Source organism: Accipiter gentilis, chromosome 2 (genome assembly GCF_929443795.1).
Source record: "Accipiter gentilis chromosome 2, bAccGen1.1, whole genome shotgun sequence".
Taxonomy (NCBI): domain Eukaryota; kingdom Metazoa; phylum Chordata; class Aves; order Accipitriformes; family Accipitridae; genus Astur; species Astur gentilis.
The window spans coordinates 54,312,652-54,330,350 of NC_064881.1; the positions used below are offsets into that span (position 1 = coordinate 54,312,652).

Genomic DNA, 17,699 nt, shown 5'->3' on the forward strand with positions numbered 1-17,699 from the left:
CAGCGGGGCGTAGGGGCTCCCACAGCCATCACCCTGCCCCCCCACCTAGGGGGGGGTCCCCAAATCCCCCCCCCATCGGGCCCCCTAATTATTTTTTTTGGGGGGGGGGGGGGGTCAGGGTGCTAGCCGTGGAGCGTGGGGCGCACGACGTCCCCGGGGTGGCTGAGCCAGATGTCGAAGATGCTTTTGTTGGGGGGGGGCATGGCCTGCGCCCCCCCCGCCTCGGCCTCGGCTCCCAGGGGGGGTCCCGGCGGCGGGGGGCCGGGTGGCAGCACCCCCCAACGTAAGGCGAGGAAAGGGGGGCCGCTCGGGGGGGCCACGGCGTTGGGGGCCACGGCGGTGCTGTAGGAGGTGGGCAGCTGCCCCCAAACCGGGGGGGGGGCGCGGGACCCCCCCTCAGGGTCGGAGCCCCCCGAGCGGCCGCCCGCGACGGGGGGCACCCACGGGGTTACCGGTGGGGGGGGCGGCGGCGAGGTGAAAAACGGGGGCCGATCCCCACGAAGCGACCGGCACGGGATCCCCCGAAATCTCCGGGGGGGTCCCCGATTTTTTCGACGGTTCCCCCCCATTTCCCCTTTGAGGGAATTCCCTGAGCAGGGAAGCGATGGAAAAACCCGACGCGGGCCGGGATGCTCCCGAAGGCTCGGGGGGGGATTTTGGGGTCGGGGGGCTGTAGGGGTACCCCCTGAGGACGAAGGGGGCCAGGTCGCGGGCGAAGGCGGCCGCCCCCCCCCGCGCCACCGCCGTGTTCTGCAGCTTGAGGGCCTCGGGGGGGATGCGGCTCACGTCCACCGTCCAGTAGTTGCCCTTGGCCTTGGGCTTGGCCGGGTCCTTCAGCACCTGCGGGGGGGCACGGCCTCAGCTGGGACCCCCCCCCAACCCTGGGACCCCCCCCCCACCCCGGGGAACCCCCCCAGCCCAGGGACCCCCACCCCAGTGGGGCCACCAACCTGGGGACCCCCCAACCTGGGGACCCCCCCATCCCAGTGGCCACCAACCTGGGGACCCCCCCCCCAGCCCAGGGACCCCCCCCACCCTGAGCACTCCCACCCCCAGTGACCCCCACCCTGAGGATCCCCACCCTGGGGATCCCCAGCCCAGGGACCCCCACCCCAGTGGCCACCAACCTGGGCCCCCCCCAACCTAGGGACCGCCAACCTGGGGACCCCCCCCACCCCAGTGGCCACCAACCTGGGGACCCCCCAGCCCAGGGACCCCCACCCTGGGACCCCCACCCCCGGGGAACCCCCCCAGCCCAGGGACCCCCACCCTGGGGACCCCCACCCTGGGGATCTCCCAGCCCAGGGACCCCCAACCTGGGGACCCCCCCAATCCCAGTGGCCACCACCCTGGGGACCCCCCCCCCAGCCCAGGGACCCCCCCACCCTGAGCACTCCCACCCCCAGTGACCCCCACCCTGAGGATTCCCACCCCAGTGCCCCCCACCCTGGGACACACCCCCGGGGACCCTCACCCCAGGGATCCCCACCCCAGGGACCCCTCATCCCAGTGACACCCCCCCCCCAATGCTGCCTCCCCCAGTAGCCCCCCACACACTACTTCGCTCCCCCAGTGCCCCCCACCCTGGGGACCCCCCCCCACCCTGGAAATCCCTGTCCCAGGGACCCCCACCCCAGAGACCCCCCCCCAGGGACCCCCCTCCCAGGGGACCTCCTGCCCCAAGGACCCCCACCCCCAGTAGCCCCCCAACCTTGGGACCCCGGGGACCCCCACCCCCGGGACCCCCACCCCGGGGACCCCCCCACCCCAGTAGCCCCCCCAGCGCCCCCCACCTTGGCGAAGCAGGGGTTGGAGGAGAGGTTGTGCCGGACGGAGTCCTTCCAGCCCTGGTACCCCCCCCCCGAAGAAGGGGAAGAGGCTGCTGATCTCCTGGATGATCTGGGGGGGCCACATCAGCTGGGGGGGGCTGCGCCCCCCCACCCCCCCCAGGGCTGGATCCGACCCCGCTCTTGGGGGGACACCTCCCCCCCCACATGGGAGCCCTGGAACCCCCAGCCCGTACTGGGGAACCCCCCCCCGCACCCCAAAGCCCCCCCCCGGGATGTGTCCCCCCTCCCTCCTCCATCCCCCCAAGTCCCCTGCCCCCCCCCCTCGGGGGGGGTGTCACAAATCGCCGACGGCTGAGGGGGGAGGGGAGGCGTCGCGACAGACACCACGACCGAGCCGACAGACCCCCCGGCGCCGCTAATCCGGCCCCCCCGCCGGGACAGAAGAGCTGGATCCGGCCTGACCCCCCCGCCCCCCCACCCCCGCGGGGCTGGAGACCCCCCCCACCGCCCGACCCCCCCCCCAAAGCAGCGGACGCGGCGCAGCCCCGACGGGGCGGGCGGGCGGTAGGACCCTGCGGAGGGGGCGAATAACGGGGGGCAATGGGGGGTCCCGGGGGGGATGCGGGGGTGCCGATGCGGGGGGTCCTAGAGGGGGTGGGATGGGGGGGCCCGGGGTGCTGTAAGGTGGGGAGGGGGGCCCGGGGGGTGGGAGGGTCGCGGGGGGGGCCCCGGTGGTGGTGGGGGATCTCCGGGGGGGGGTCTCGGTGGGTAGGAGGGTCCCGGGGGGGCGTCCCGGTGGTGGGAGGGGGTCTCGGGGGGGGGGGTCTCGGTGGGTGGGAGGGTCGCGGGGGGATCCCGGCGGGTGGGGGGGTCCCGGGGGGGTGTCTCGGTGGTGGGAGGGTGTCCCGGGGGGCGTCCGAAGGGGATCCGGGGGGGGGGGGTCCCGGTGGTGGTGGTGGGTCCCGGGGGGGGTCCCGGCGGGTCGGGGGGTCCCGGGGGGGGGGGGTCCAGGTGGTGGGAGGGGGTCCCGGGGGGGGGTCTCGGTGGGTGGGAGGGTCGCGGGGGGATCCCGGCGGGTGGGGGGGGTCCCGGGGGGGGGTGTCTCGGTGGTGGGAGGGTGTCCCGGGGGGCGTCCGAAGGGGATCCGGGGGGGGGGTCCCGGTGGTGGTGGTGGGTCCCGGGGGGGGGTCCGGGGGGGGGGTCCCGGCGGGTGGGGGGTCCCGGGGGTCTCACCTGGGCCAGCTTGAGGCGCTGGCCGGGGGCGGCGCGGATGACGAGGGCGATGAGCGCCAGGTAGGAGTAGGGGGGCTTGGGGTGCCGGCGGTAGCGCTGGGGGCGGCCCCGGCCCCCCCCGGGTGGGAGCCGGGAGAGAGGCGGCATGGCGGAGCCGGGGAGGGACTGGGATGCGGTGGGAGAGACTGGGAGGGGCGGGCAGGGGGGAGAGGGGGGGATGGCACGGGGTGGGGTGGGAGTGGAGGTGGGATGGGGTGGGATTGGGAAGGGGATGGGATGGGATAAGGATGGGGATGGGATGGGAAGGGGATGGGATGGGATGGGATAAGGATGGGGATGGGATGGGAAGGGGATGGGATGGGATGGGATAAGCATGGGGATGGGATGGGAAGGGGATGGGATGGGGATGGGGATGAGGATGGGGACAGGGGTGGAAATGGGAATGGGATGGGGTGGCACGGGGATGGGGATGGGATAGGATGGGATGGGATAAGGGTGTGGGTGGAAATGGGAACGGGAACGGAGACGGGGATCAGAACAGGAGTGGGATGGGATGGGGATGGGAATGGGGTGGGGATGGGGACAGGGATGGGATAAGGATGGGGATGGGATGAGAATAGGGATGGGATAAGGATGGGGATGGGATGGGGATGGGAACAGGAGTGGGATGGGATGGGGATGGGAATGGGAATGGGATGGGGATGGGGATGGGGATGGGATTGGGATGGGGATGGGGATGGAATGGGATAAGGATGTGGATGGGATGGGGACAGGAGCAGAGACGGGGATGGGGATGGGATTGGGATGGGGATGGGGATGGAATGGGATAAGGATGTGGATGGGATGGGGACAGGAGCAGAGATGGGGATGGGAACAGGGATGGGACGGGAATGGGATGGGGATGAGAATGGGATCGGGATGGGGATGGGGACGGGACGGGCCAGTGCCCGCGCCGTTTGGTAGCGGCCGGTGCCGCCGCGGTGCCCTCTGCCCCACGCCACGGGCCGTTTCCCCGGTGTCCGACCGAGACGGCTCCCGCCGGCACCGGGGCGGCCGCAGCACCGGGACAGGATGGGGACCAAGGGACCCGCACCGCGGGAGAGGAGCAGCGAGCGGAGGCGGCGGACGAGGAGGAGGACGAGGAAGGGGCGTGCGAAGCCCACATCGGCACTCGCACGCCTGGGCACGCCGGCCGGCACAGCCGGCACCCTCGCGCGCCTTCGCACGCCCTCGCACGTGGCGTGCGCGCCTTCGCACGCGCCCGCCGGCGCCAGGCCCCGCTGCGCACGCGCCTCGCGCGCACTTGCCCCGCGCCGTGCGCACCCGTGCGCGTGCCCGGCGCCCCCTCGCACGTCCCACGCGCGCCCTCGTACCCCCCACGCGCGCCCCTTGCGGACCGTTGCACGCCCTTGCACGCTCCTGCACGCCCCTTGCACGCCCCCCACGCACCTTTACGCGCCCCCCGCGTCCCCCCCGGCGCGCTCCCTTGCGCTCCCCCCCCGCATTCCCTTGCACGCCCCCGTTGCACACACCCCCCGCACCCCCTTGTACACACCTTGCACCCCCACGCACACCCCCATACACCCCCATCGCACACCCCTTGCACACATCCCCTGCACACCCCCATCGCACACCCATCGCACACCCCTTGCACACCCCCATTGCACACCCCTTGCACACCCCTTGCACGCCGCTGCACACCCCATTGCACGCCCCTGCACACCCCCATTGCACACCAACATGCACATGCCTGCACACCCCCATTGCACAAACACCCCTTGCACACCCGCATGCACACACCTGCACAGCCTTGCACACCCCTGCAGACCCCATTGCACACCCCCTTGCACACCCCCTCGCACACACACCGCCCATTGCACACCCCTGCACACCCCTGCACAGCCTTGCACACCCCCTGCAGACCCCCTTGCACACCCCGTTGCACACACACGCCCCCCTTGCACACCCTTGCACGCTCCATCCCCACTCCCCCCGCCTGCAGCGCTCCCCTCCGGGCCCCGCCCACCGCTCCGCCCGCCGCGTTGCCCCCGCCCACTTCCCCGCCCCTTCCCATGGCTCCGCCTCGCCTCTCGCTCTCGGCCCCGCCCCTCTCCCCGCCCCGCGCGGCGCTCTATCCCGCGCCTCTGTGGTCGCGCCCGGAGGCCGGAAGTGCCGGTACCCGGGGGGGCAGCGGGGGGTCCCCGGGGACCCCCGACACCCCCCGACCCCCCCCCCCCACACCCATGGGTGCCGCCGGTGGGTGCTGCTGGGTGCTGTCCCACGCGCTGCTCTGCGCCGTCTGCCTGCTCTGCGCTCTCCGGGCCCGCCAGGTCAGTGGGGACAGCGTGGGGAGGGGGACACACGGGGACACCCCCGTCACCCTCAGCCGGACGGGCCCTGTCACCCCCCGGGGCCTGGGACGGCGGGGGGGGGGGGTCCCGTGTCACCTACTGGCACCTGAGCCACCAGCGTGGTGGTCCCATGTCACCCAATGGTCCTGGGCCACTGGGGTGGTCCTGCGTCACCGTGTCTGATACCACCGGGTTGGTCCCGTGTCACCAGGATGGTTCCGTGTCACCCAGCTGGTCCCCTGTCACCGGGCTGCTCCCATGTCACCCAGCCAGTTCCATGTCACCCAGCCAGTCTCGTGTCACCCGGCTGGGTTCTGTGCCACTGGGATGGTCCCCTGTCACCCATCGCATCCTGTCACCGAACTGGTCCCCTGTCACCAGGCTGGTCCCATGTCACCTAGCCAATTCCATGTCACCTGGCCGGTTCCGTGTCACCCGGCCGGTTCCGTGTCACCCAGCTGGTTCTGTGCCACCCATCTGGTCTCCTGTCACCCAGCCAGTTCTGTGTCACCCAGCTGGTTCCTTGTCACCTGTCTAGTTCCATGTCACCCAGCCAGTTCCATGCCACCATGCCGGTTCCGTGTCACCCGGCCGGTTCCATGTCACCTGTCTGGTTCTGTGCCACTGGGCTGGTCTCCTGTCACCCGGCCTGTTCTGGGTCACCCGGCCGGCTCTGTGTCACCCTGCCAGTTCCACGTCACCTGGCCGGTTCCAAGCCACCGTGCCGGTTCCGTGTCACCCGGCCAGTTCCGTGTCACCCAACTGGTTCCATGTCACCCGGCCAGTTCCACATCACCACGCCGGTTCCGTGTCACTCATCCGGTCCCACGTCACCCATCGGATGCCGTGTCACCCAGCCGGTCACCCCCTGTCCCCTCTCTCCCGGCAGGTGACCGGCGGGCCGGCGGCTGGATTCCTGCTGCAGGCGCTGGCGGCGGCGAGCGACGCCCTGGAGCCCCTTTGGCCCAGGGGGGTCCCTGGGGGTGACCCCGACCCCCTGCCCGGCGCCTGGGTTGCGGCCACGCTGGGACAACCGCTAGTGGCCTTCGGCTTCCACCGGCTCAGCGGCGACCGGGCCACCGCCAACCTGCTGCTGGGGGGGGCCGCGGCGTTGGCCCCCGCCGCCGCGCGGCTCCCCGAGGAGGGTCGGCTGCTGGCTGCCCGCGCCGTCGCCTTCCTCGCCGCCGGCAGCGTCCTCACCCTCTCCGTCCTCACCGCCAACGGGCCCGGCGCGCTGGGCGGCCTCCTCTTGGTCGCCGGGAACCTGCTGCCGGCACCGGCGCCCGGCGCCCGGCACGACGGGCACCCCTGGGTGCTGGCGGCCGGGAATTTGGCGTTGGGGCGAGCCCTACGGGCGCAGCAGCTCGGCGTCGACTGAGGCGGCATGCCGCGTGCCGGCGGCGAGCGATCGAGCGGGTGGGCGCAGTAAAGCCGGCGTGTGGTTATGGTTAGTCCCCGAAATGTGTCATTTTGCAGCGTTCCCGGCCGTGCTGCCGTCCCTCTCCTCCTCGTCGCCCTCGTCACCCGGCGCTCATTAAGGGCCCTCGTTAGCCGCGGGGCCGGGGGCCAGCGCTGCTGTCCCCGAGGCGGCTGGCACGTCCCCAGGCGCTGGGGATCTGAGCCGGTGCCAGCACCCGGCGGCGACGCCACAGCCACGGCACGCTCGGCACGTGCGCCGGCTCGGCTGGGGGAGGTGGCACCCAGGGGTCCCCCCGGATGGGGGGTGGGGGTCCCCGGAATGGCACCCGGGGGTCCCCGGCAGCTCACCCCAGCACATGGGCTGGCTGGTGCGGGGGAACTGGGGGGGCTGGTTACACTGGGGTGGGGGCACTGGGATACTGGGGGTACTGGTTATACTGGGGTGGGGGCACTGGGATACTGGGGGCACTGGGATACTGGGGTGGGGACACTGGGATACTGGGGGCACTGGTTATACTGGGGTGGGGACACTGGGATGCTGGGGGCACTGGTTACACTGGGGTGGGGGGACTGGGATACTGGGGGCACTGGTTATACTGGGGTGGGGATACTGGGGGCACTGGGATACTGGGGTGGGAGCATTGGGGCTGGGGACACTGGGACCACCGGTGGCACTGGGGTGGGTTAGTGGGGTTCCCGTGTCTGCGGGGCACTGGCCCGCACTAGCCCGTACTGGCCTGCACTGGCCCGTACCGGCCCGCACTGGCCCGCACTGACCGGCCTCCCCGGCCCGGGGAGCTCCTGGCCCCGCCCCCGCGCCCCGGCCCCGCCCCCTCGGGCGCCCCCTCGCCCATTGGCCCGCTCCCGCTCTGACGTCACGCACGGCCCCGCCCCGCGTCACGGGGCGGGGAAGGGGGGAGGACGGGGGGGGGGGGGCCGGCGCCGGCGTCGAAGTTGGCGATTCCGGGCCCGGCAGGGGGCGCGGCGCCGGAGCGTCGTCCCGTCCTCTCATTGGTCGCGTCGCACGCCGCGCACCGCCTCCCGCGGGCGGCGATTGGCCGTGACCCTGACGGGCCGAGGGAGGGCGGGACTTGGACGGATGGAGGGAGGAGGGCGGCGGGGCGGCCAAGATGGCGGCGGCGGCGGTGGCGGCGGGGTGAGGCGGCGGCGGCGGCGATGATGTCCGGGGCGGAGGATCGTGAGGCCGGCGGGGGCCCGGCCGCCCCCTCCGCCCCTTCCGCGGTCCTCCCCGGTCCCGCTGCGGCGGCCGCGACGGGTGGCCCGGGCGAAGCGGGAGGCGCCGAAGAGGCGGGTTCCCTTCTCGGCGGGGCCCGGCCTCACGGCGAGGCGGGAGCCGACCCGGACGCGCCGCCCAAGAAACGGTTAAGGGCGGCGGGGACGGGGGCGGGTGGGCCCGAGGGGGCGGCGGGCAGCGTGAAGCTGGAGGAGCGGCTCTACTCCGTGCTCTGCTGCACCGTCTGCCTCGACCTGCCCAAGGCCTCGGTCTACCAGGTACGGCCGGGACCCCCCGTGCGCCCCCCCCCGCGCCCCCACGGCGGACACCGACCCCCCGTGGGGCCGTCTTGACCCTTCATCGGCCCCCCCCCCCCCCCTTCCCCGCCGGGCACTGACACCCCCCCCCTCCCCTTGTCTCCCAGACACCCCCCCCCCCCGAGGGCCCTGCACACCCCCCCCCCAGCCCCCCCCGGTGGGGGCTTCCAGCCAGGGCACTGGACCCCTGTCCCGTCCCCAAACCAGGGGATACCCCCCCCCCCCAAACCAGGGCTTTGAATCGCCCTGCCCCCTCTTCAAAACAGGGGACACCCCCCCCCCAAGCTGGGGCATTGCCCCACCTCCCTTCCCCCCCCCCCCCCCCAAACCAGAGGGACCCCCCCCCACAGTCCCTGTCACCCTATGGTCTCAGGGAACCCCCACCCCAGCTGCTTTCCCCTGGGGGCTACTGAGCACCGCCCCCCCCAGTCCCCTTGGGCACCCACCCTGCTGGGGGCTCTCTCCTGAGGCCCCCCCCACCTCCTGCTGCTCACTGGGGCTTCAGGTCCTTCCCCCCCCCCCCCCCGCACCCCACTTGGGGACTTTAGTGTCCCCTTCTCCTTTAGGGACCCCAGGGTCCCCTGCTGCACCCACCTCTGAGGACTCCTGACCCCCACCACCAGCTCCCTGAGCCCCCCCCAGTGGCACCAATCCCCCCCGGAACCCCAGCACCCACTGCTTGGCCTCCCCCCCCCCCGCCTCTCCCCACCGACCCCAAGGGGGGGGGCTGGGTTCAACCCCCCACCCCCCCACCTCAATTTATCCAGTTTGTGCCACCCCGGGAGACTCCCCTGCCCAGAGCAGGGGGTCCCAGCAGGGAGCGGGACGGGCACCGCCGGCGCTGACCGGAGCAGAGCCACCGGTTACGTAAAGGTGCCGGAGTGTTTCCCTCCGGCCAGCATCCATTTCGCGGCACGCCGACCCATCGGCAGCCCTGCGGTGATGGCAGAGCCGCCGGCACACACGGCTGCTCGGTGCTCTCCCGGCAGCGTGCCGGTTGGCGCTCAATTTCGGCAGCGGCAGAGCCTGGACGCAAAGGTCATCCCCTCGGTGATCTTACACTTTGCAGGTCGCGTGCTAAGAATATCCGCCGCCGGCGCAGCAGAGCCTGGGGGGACTCCCCCCTGCTTTATTTTGGGGGGTTAATTTTGGCGGGGGGGGGTGCTGTAAGATGGCCGCTGGCTCGGGGAGGGGGGATCCCCTCAGCAGCGACGAATAAGAGCGGTTTTAATAAACCTCGCCGGAGCCGCACCTGGTGAGAGATCCCCACCGATCCGGTGCCGGCGCTTGCCAAACCGGCTCCGTGTGCCCGGCGGGGGGGGCTGCGTCCTTCGTCATGGCCTCCTCTTCCTCCTCGCTCCTGCGGTCACTCGTCCCCCTGTTTAATTATTTATGACGAGGTGCTTTGCCAGGGACGTAATTAAAACCGGGAGCGACCGTGGTGTCGGCTGGCAGCGTGGCTATGCCGGGGCCTTCCCACCGTCGGGTGGGTTCGTCAGGGCCGAAGCGCTAACGAGCGGCTGTAATTACACGCTTGCACCGAGGAGGAGCCGTCACCGCCACGGTTGTGGGAGCGCTCAGCTGGCGTTCGCCTCTTGTTTTGGCTCGCTTGCCGGTATTTTTAGCACGACAGCGGCGAGGCACCGCGGGGGAAGCCGGCGTCTCACCGGGACTGTGCCGAGCCTAAACCGTAAGGAATTTTTAGCCGGACACGTGCCGGTGCTCATCCCAAAGCCATCGCGGGTATTTTGGAGCCGGGACCCTCATCTTGTAACCGTGCTTCGGCAGCAATCACGACGGGGCTGGTTTAAGGCCTGGCTGTCGCCCTCCGGGCCTGGCAGGAGGGAAAATCCAAAACCTTTTGGAGCCGGAACAATGGATGTCCTGGGTAAGCAGATCGGGTGCTAATCCCTGCGGCAGGGTCAGGCCTTTCCCATCCCGGCTGAGGATTAAAGCTTTTCCCGGCGCTCTCAGGGAGATGTTTAACGAACTCCCGGTCATCCCACTGGCAGGAATCTTGCTGGAATTTGGGGGGTGACACACACCCCACACACCCCCCCCCCCCCCCGGACAGACTGGAAACCCCCCCCCCCCCCCTGCCACTACGGTGTGCTGGCTGGGCTGGGAAGCTGCCGGCTCTGTCTGGCCGGTCATGGAGCTCATCCTGGAGGTGACGACATTCCAGCCCAGAGTGTTCCGGCCTCCCACTGGATTCAAGGGAAGGATTTTCACTGCGGGAGCCCGAAGCTGCCGGCGAGAGCTTTCACATCCGTCGGGAACAGCCACGTGTCCCTTGAATGATCCCTGATGTCACCAGAGATGACGGAAAAGCATCCGGCCTGGTTGCTGTCTGCCTCCCGACCCCTTCCAGCAGCTCCCGATGGATTTGGTGGTACCTTCACCCGCTCCACCGGGTGTTTTGTGGGTGATGCTTTTGCCCGGACCACCCGCAGCAATGAAGACGGCATCGCGTTGCAGCAAACTCCAGAAATACGGCGCTGGCTCTTTGCTCTCGGGGGCTGCTCTTTCCCTCTGGTTTTCGGGACGGATGGAGGAGTGGATTGGGATCGCTCCGGTGCCTGAAGCGCTGCCGGAATCTCCTCCGATGCCACTCGTTTGGACAGGGGCTGCCACGAAGCATCCTGGCGCGCGTGGTGCTGTATCTTCTTCCCCTCCTCAAGGGTCTCACCCGGCACAGCTCGGCGGCTGGTGTAAATGCATCTTGAACTGATTTTTGCCCTAAACCCCAGAGATTTCTTGATGCAGAGAGGGGAAACCGCTCCTCTGGGAAACTGGATGCCACCTTTGGCTCTGGAGCTCGCCCTCTGCGTGCGGGACCCAAGTCCCATCCCGGCAATCCGAGCCCTGGGAGCTGGTTCCCATCGCTTTGCCGATGGGTTTGTCTGCGTCAATGGGTCTTCCTCAGTCTCCCTCGACGGGCTCTGGGGTTTTGTGCTGATCCCGCTGGTTTAACAGCAGGCTCTCGACTCTTCCAAACCTGTCAGCGCTAACCTGGCAGCCGGGGAACGTTCTGGCCTCTGGGATCCCATGGAGCTGGGGGATACAGGGAACAGGGGAACCTCCCCACCCCCCCATTTTGGTGTAATTCTTCTTGTTCCCCACTGTGGGAGGTGCTGGGGGGCCTCTGTTCCCCTCTCCCCAGCTGTTTTTGGTTATGCTGAGTCCCGTGGGGTTGGAGGGGCAGCTTACACCCCCCTTCCGGACACGGGGAATTGGATTCCCATGGGATGGATGGAAACCAGGGGAGGAGGAGGGGAAGCTGGGATGAAGCTTTTCCCTTCCCCTCCCGTGCGAGGCAAACGAGGTCAGTCCTAATTACAGAAGCGACGCATCGGATGGGACGTGTCTGGGCTGGTGCGAGAGCTGGCAGACTCTGGTCGAGGCCGGAGCCCCTGCCTGCCCTGTCCGGCCTCCAGCTTTGCAGAAATGCTGGCAGCTGGCGCAGGAGCTCGGCTGGCTGGAGGGAGCCGTGTGCCGGGGCGGTTTTTCGGGAGGGGCGGGGACAGCAAAGTGTCTTTCTCTGGCACCGACGGGTCCAAATTCGCTTTACTTGCCTTTGTGTGACTCGGTTTCCCCCGTGCCGGATCCCACGGGAGTCTGATGCTTTATTTCTCCTCTTCCACAGTGCACCAACGGGCACCTGATGTGCGCTGGCTGCTTCATCCACCTCCTGGCAGACGCTCGGCTGAAGGAGGAACAAGCGACTTGCCCAAATTGCCGCTGCGAGATCAGTAAGAGCCTGTGCTGTCGAAACCTGGCTGTGGAAAAAGCCGTCAGCGAGCTGCCCTCTGAATGTGGCTTCTGCATGCAGCAATTCCCCCGATCCCTCCTGGAGAGGCACCAGAAAGAGGAGTGCCAGGACAGGTAAAGAGCTTTGCTTCCCTTCGGCAGAGTGCCAGAGCTGCCGGCGTTGCCAGCCCGGCATGGAGAAGTGCCAGGTTTGGGAAACTTCACTGCCTGGAGCAGGGGTTCCTGGTGAAGCTGGGACTCGCACGGCGGTGAGCCCCCACAATTGGGGCGCTGCAGGCAGGAGGGTTTCCCTGGCTCGCCCACACCGCCAGTGCTGGCTCTGGCATTGACACGAAGCCGTCAGCGCTCAGCAGCGCCCTGTGCCCTCTCCAGCTCCCGGCACGGGGTGGTCCTGCCCCCAAAATCCCACCGGCTGTGTCCTGCCTCCCTTGGGAGCTGACGATGGTTTGGGAGAGGACGTGCTGCTGCTTCGGCATGTGGCAGAGCTCCACTCCCTTGCCAATGGCATCCGCGTGCCGCCGTGCCTGGTTGGCAGCTGCCAGCATCCCGTGGGAACCCATCACGCTCTGGCTGCGGCACCGGCGCTACCCGATGGTTTTCCACGGGGTGTGAAACGGGTCTCCTGGACTTCCTGGTCTTGCTCCCATCTCACCCGGGGCTGCTGGATCTAAATCCAGCCGGAGGAGCCGGGCGGCGGCTGGAGTGAGCCTCTGTGCATCCCTGCCATCCTTGCTGCCCTTCCCAGTGCTGGGGTGGCCGGATGCACCTTGTTTTCCACGTGGCATCCCGATCCGGTGAATATTCATGCTTATTTTCTCCCTCCCCACCCCCCCAGGGTGACCCAGTGCAAATACAAGCGGATCGGGTGCCCGTGGCAGGGTCCCTACCACGAGCTGACAGTGCACGAAGCCGAATGCACCCACCCCACCAAAACTGGCAACGAGCTGATGGAGATTTTAGATGAAATGGACCAAACGAGGAAAAAAGAAATGCAGCTATATAACAGCATCTTCAGCCTGCTCAGCTTCGAGAAGATCGGCTACACAGGTAATGGCTCGCTCGGGACGGCAGCGGCGGCTTCCCATCCCTTCTGCCGCGTCTCCTCTGGCGCCGACGCTGTTTCTGTGCTGCTGAAACCTGGTTTTATCTTGCGTGCCAATTGATTTGGTAGCAGCGAAGGGTTTTGCCGAGTACGTGGCGGCATTTCGGCTCGAGCCTCCATCCTCGACCGCGAGCCAAGCGATGAGACTTGAAAACCAAAACCATAAATGACATTCCCTGTGACATTTTATAAAGTTCTGGAGAAGCACTGGTAACGCTTCACCCCCCCCACCTCGCCATCACCTTCCCGCCGTTCTTGCTTTGCCGAGGGGTTTTATCGAACCCCTCTCCCACCCGCCGGAAAGCTGCCGGTGCCACGGCAGTTGTGTATGCAGCAAGGCAGAGCAGGACTTGGCCGATAACGGGTGTGAAAAGCCCTGTTTAAGCTGCGAAAGCAGGTAAGCTGGATCTGTTCTTGGTGCATCAATGTTAAAACCGGGCCTAGAACCGCTCGCTGCCTAAGACCGGTTTTGGCTTTAAACACCGGGAGGCAAATTAACCCAAGAGGGAAACGACGAATGGGGGCTGGAGCGAGGAAGGATTTTCCCCTCGGCCAAGGGCAGAGGCACTGGTGCCGTGCCCTCCCGGTGCCGGTCATACGTCTCGCTGGCTCCGGCATTGCTGGCACGGATGCGATCGGGGATGCGGTGAGAGCGGCCCAGGCTTGTTGGCAGTTGGGCTGTGCCGGCAGCTTGGGCTGTGGCAGCCCAGCCACGCTCCAGACCTCGTGTCCCACGTGCTGGGGCTCAGCCCCGGTAAAGCTGGGCAGCTCAACGCTGTGGTGCTGGGCTGCGGCAGTGGTGGCGAAGCCCGGCGATGGGAATGTGGTGTGGCTGGAATAACTGATCCCCCTCCTCTGTCCAGGTTTTACCGGCCGGGCTCTCTCCTCTCCCTCTCTTTCTCCTGGAAGCGCCGACGATGGTGTAAGTGCGGGCAAAGGGCACCGTGCCATCCCTTGCGCTCGTGGTTGTGCTCGGCGAGCCCACGGTCCCTACGCTGAGACCGCAAGCGCCCGTCTCCTCCCTAAACCCCCCGGCACCGAGCTGGGAGCATCTCGGTACCGTGTACCTGTGCCGGCAGCCTCTGGGATGTGTCACCGGGCTTTGTGCCCCACGGTGATGCTTCACCGCGCCTGACTGCCTCGCTTGCCAGTTTGTACGCCTAATCCCAATAAATTATGCCTTGCTACTGAACCATGTCCTGTCTGTCTGTCCTGCCGCGCCGTCGAAAGCTGGTAAAGCCTTTTGGCGGCCAGTGGCGGTTGCCGGCATGTTGTTGGACGCTGGTAAAGCCATTTGGCAGCTGGTGACGGTCGCTGGCATGTTGTTGGATGCTGGTAAAGCCTTTTGGCAGCTGGTGGCAGTTGCTGGCACAATGGAGGACACTGGTAAAGCCTTTGGTGAGCCGGTGGTGGTTGCCGGCACATTGTCAGATGCTGGTAAAGCCTTTTGGCAGTCAGTGCCGGTTGCCAGCATGCTGTAGGACGCTGGTAAAGCCTTTCAGCAGCTGGTTGGTGTTACCAGCACGTTGTCAGACACTGGTAAAGCCTTTTGGCATCCCATGGCACATGCTGGCACGTCCCAGGATGCTGGTAAAGCCTTTTGGCAGCCGGTGGTGGTTGCCAGCACACCATAGATCTCTGGTAAAGCCTTTTGGCAGCTGCTGGCGCTTGCTGGCATGCTGTCAGTTGCTGGTAAAGCCTTTCGGCAGCCAGTGGCAATTGCCAGCACACCACAGAATGCTGGTAAAGCCCCTGGGCAGCTGGTGGCAATTGCTGGCATGCCGTCAGATGCTTGTAAAGCTTTTTGGCAGCCAGTGGCGGTTGCCGGCACGTTGTCAGATGCCGGTAAAGCCTTTTGGCAGTCGGTGGTGGTTGCCGGCATGCTGTCGGACGCCGGTAAAGCCTTTTGGCAGTCGGTGGTGGTTGCTGGCACGCTGTCGGACGCCGGTAAAGCCTTTTGGCAGTTGGCGGAGGTTGCTGGCACGCCATAGGGTGCTGGTAAAGCCTTTCAGCAGCCGGTGGCAATTGCTGGCACGCCACTGGGCGGTGGTAAAGCCTTTTGGCAGCTGGTGGTGGTTGCCAGCACACCATAGATCACTGGTAAAGCCCCGGGGAGCTCGTGGCAATTGCTGGCATGCCGTCGGATGGTTGTAAAGCTTTTTGGCAGCCAGTGGTGGTTGCCAGCACGTTGTCAGATGCCGGTAAAGCTTTTTTGGCAGTCGGTGGTGGTTGCCGGCACGCCATAGGGTGCCGGTAAAGCCTTTTGGCAGCCGGTGGCTATTGCTGGCACGCCACTGGATGGTGGTAAAGCCTTTCAGCAGCCGGCAGCGGTTGCAGGCATGCTCTCAAACACCGGTAAAGCATTTTGGCAGGCGGAAGCCGGGAGCTGCCCCTCTCATCCCCGACCGGCCACCAGCTCACGAGGTTTAATCGCGGAGCTCGGGTTCCACCCCGGGCCACGGCTTTCGGTGCCGGCGGCGAGGGGGGAGCCGGCGGCGGGTCTCGCCGGAGGAGGGGGCCGCTCCCGCCTGACCCGGCTGTCGCCCTTCTTGTGTTTTGCAGAGGTGCAGTTCCGCCCTTACCGCACCGACGACTTCATCACCCGGCTGTACTACGAGACGCCGCGCCTGACCGTCCTCAACCAGACGTGGGTGCTGAAGGCGCGGGTGAACGACTCGGAGCGGAACCCCAACCTCTCCTGCAAGCGCACCCTCTCCTTCCAGCTCATCCTGAAAAGCAAAATCAATTCCCCCATGGAATGCTCCTTCCTCCTCCTGGAGGGCCCCTACGACGACGTCAAAATCCACCCCGTCATCTACCATTTTGTCTTCAGCAACGAGAACAACGAGACGGATTACATGGCGCTGCCCATCGTCGATTCGGTGGAGTGTAACAAACTGCTGGCGGCTAAGAACATCAACCTGCGGCTTTTTATATTTCAGATCCAAAAATAAAGACTGGAGAACACCTAACCGTCGGACCCTGCCCCCGCCACCTCGTCACCGCCGGGATTTCGCCAAAAGGAGTTGGAAAGCCGGGGCGGGGGGGCGGGGGGGGAAGGGGGGGGGGGGGACGACACACAAAACAAAAAGCCAAAAACAACGACGACGACAAGAAAGGAGCGAAACCCTCGAAATTCCGAGCGATCTGCATGCGACGGCGGCGACCGCGTCTTCTCCTTCCACGACGGTGACGGTCGGGGGGGGGCTCCTCGCCGGCGGCACAGGGAGGGGGGTGATTTTGGGGAGGGGGCGGCGGCGGGGCTTGGCAGCGTTCTGTACAGCGGGTCAGAACTCCGGCTGTTTTACTATTAGAATAAAAAAAATGGGGAATTTTCCAATTATTTGGGGGGGGTTTGGAAGCTTTGCCAATGGCTGAGACCTCATCAGGGTCACGCTCCCGCCCCGCGGTTACGACCTCGGCACCAAACCGGCCCCGTGCGCTTTAACCGGAATTGGGGGGGCTGGGGGGAGGCGTTTAACCAAAATTTGAGTTGTGTTTTTGGTCTTTTAACAAAATTTGAGTTGGTTGTGGGGTGTTTTTGGTTTGGTTTTTTTTTTTTTAATGAAAATTTGAGGGTATGGTGTTTTGTTTGGGTTTTTTTAACCAGAATTCAATGGCTGTCTCTTTTAACCAAAACTTGAGGGTGGTTGTGGTTTGGTTTGTGGGGGTTATTTTAAACCAAAATTTGAGATTTGGTGGTTTGCTTTTAACCAAATTTTGAAGGTTTGGTGTTTTGGTTTTGGGTTTTTTTAACCAAAATTTGAGGGTTGTCTCTCTCAATCAAAATTTGCGGTGATTTGTTTTTTTGTTTTGTTTTGTTTGGTTTTTTGTTTGTTTGGTTTTTTTAACCAAATCTTGAGGGTTGTGGGTTTTTTTTACCAGAATTTGAGGGTAGGGGTTTTTTTTAACCAAAACTTGATGGGTGGGGTGCTTTGCTCTTTTTTTTTTTTTTTTTTTTTTTTTTTTTTTTTTTTGACCAAAACATGAGACTTGGGGTTTTTTTAACCAAAACTTGAGGCTGTGGTGTTTTGGTTTCTTTTTTTTCTTTAACCAAAATTTGATGGTTGTCTCTTTTAACCAAAATTTGGGGGGGGGGGGGGGGGGTTAAACAAATTTTCAGGATTTTTTTTCTTACCTAAAATTTGAGGGTGTGCTGTTTTGTGGTTTGGATTTTTTTAACCAAAATTTGATGGTTTTTTTTTAACCCAAAATTGAGATTTGTGGGTTGTTTTTACCAAAGTTTGAGGATGTGGTGTTTTGGGTTGTTTTTTTTTTAAACCAAAATTTGAAGGTTGTTTCTTTTTTTTAACCAAAACTTGAGGGTTGTGTCTTTATTTTTTTAATCAAAATTTGAGGGTGTGGTGTTTTGTTGTTTGGGTTGGGGTTTTTTAACCAAAATTTGAGGGTGTGGTGTTTTGTTGTTTGGGATTTTTTTTTTAACTAAAATTTGAGGGCATGGGTGAGTTTTGATTTTATTTT

General features: G+C 65.5%; 3 protein-coding genes across 3 annotated transcripts; 2 read left to right on the plus strand and 1 right to left on the minus strand.

The window, feature by feature from the left end:
* Positions 1–122: 122 nt before the first annotated feature.
* LOC126050678 (forkhead box protein H1-like) lies at positions 123–3,181 on the minus strand. The gene is given in 5 exon segments (XM_049828870.1): positions 123–507; positions 509–840; positions 1,794–1,862; positions 1,864–1,899; positions 3,024–3,181. Coding segments are annotated over 5 exon segments (969 nt in total). The 5' UTR covers positions 3,171–3,181.
* Positions 3,182–5,134: 1,953 nt separating this feature from the next.
* On the plus strand, positions 5,135–6,826 carry TMEM276 (transmembrane protein 276). Its single transcript, XM_049824392.1, has 2 exons — positions 5,135–5,353; positions 6,264–6,826. The coding sequence occupies exons 1-2, from the start codon at positions 5,267–5,269 to the stop codon at positions 6,750–6,752; spliced, it is 576 nt and encodes a 191-aa protein (XP_049680349.1). The 5' UTR covers positions 5,135–5,266; the 3' UTR covers positions 6,753–6,826.
* A 1,077-nt stretch (positions 6,827–7,903) lies between these two features.
* Positions 7,904–16,189, plus strand: ZFTRAF1 (zinc finger TRAF-type containing 1). The gene is made up of 4 exons (XM_049824378.1): positions 7,904–8,305; positions 11,991–12,229; positions 12,951–13,162; positions 15,780–16,189. The coding sequence occupies exons 1-4, from the start codon at positions 7,970–7,972 to the stop codon at positions 16,169–16,171; spliced, it is 1,179 nt and encodes a 392-aa protein (XP_049680335.1). The 5' UTR covers positions 7,904–7,969; the 3' UTR covers positions 16,172–16,189.
* Positions 16,190–17,699: the final 1,510 nt, after the last annotated feature.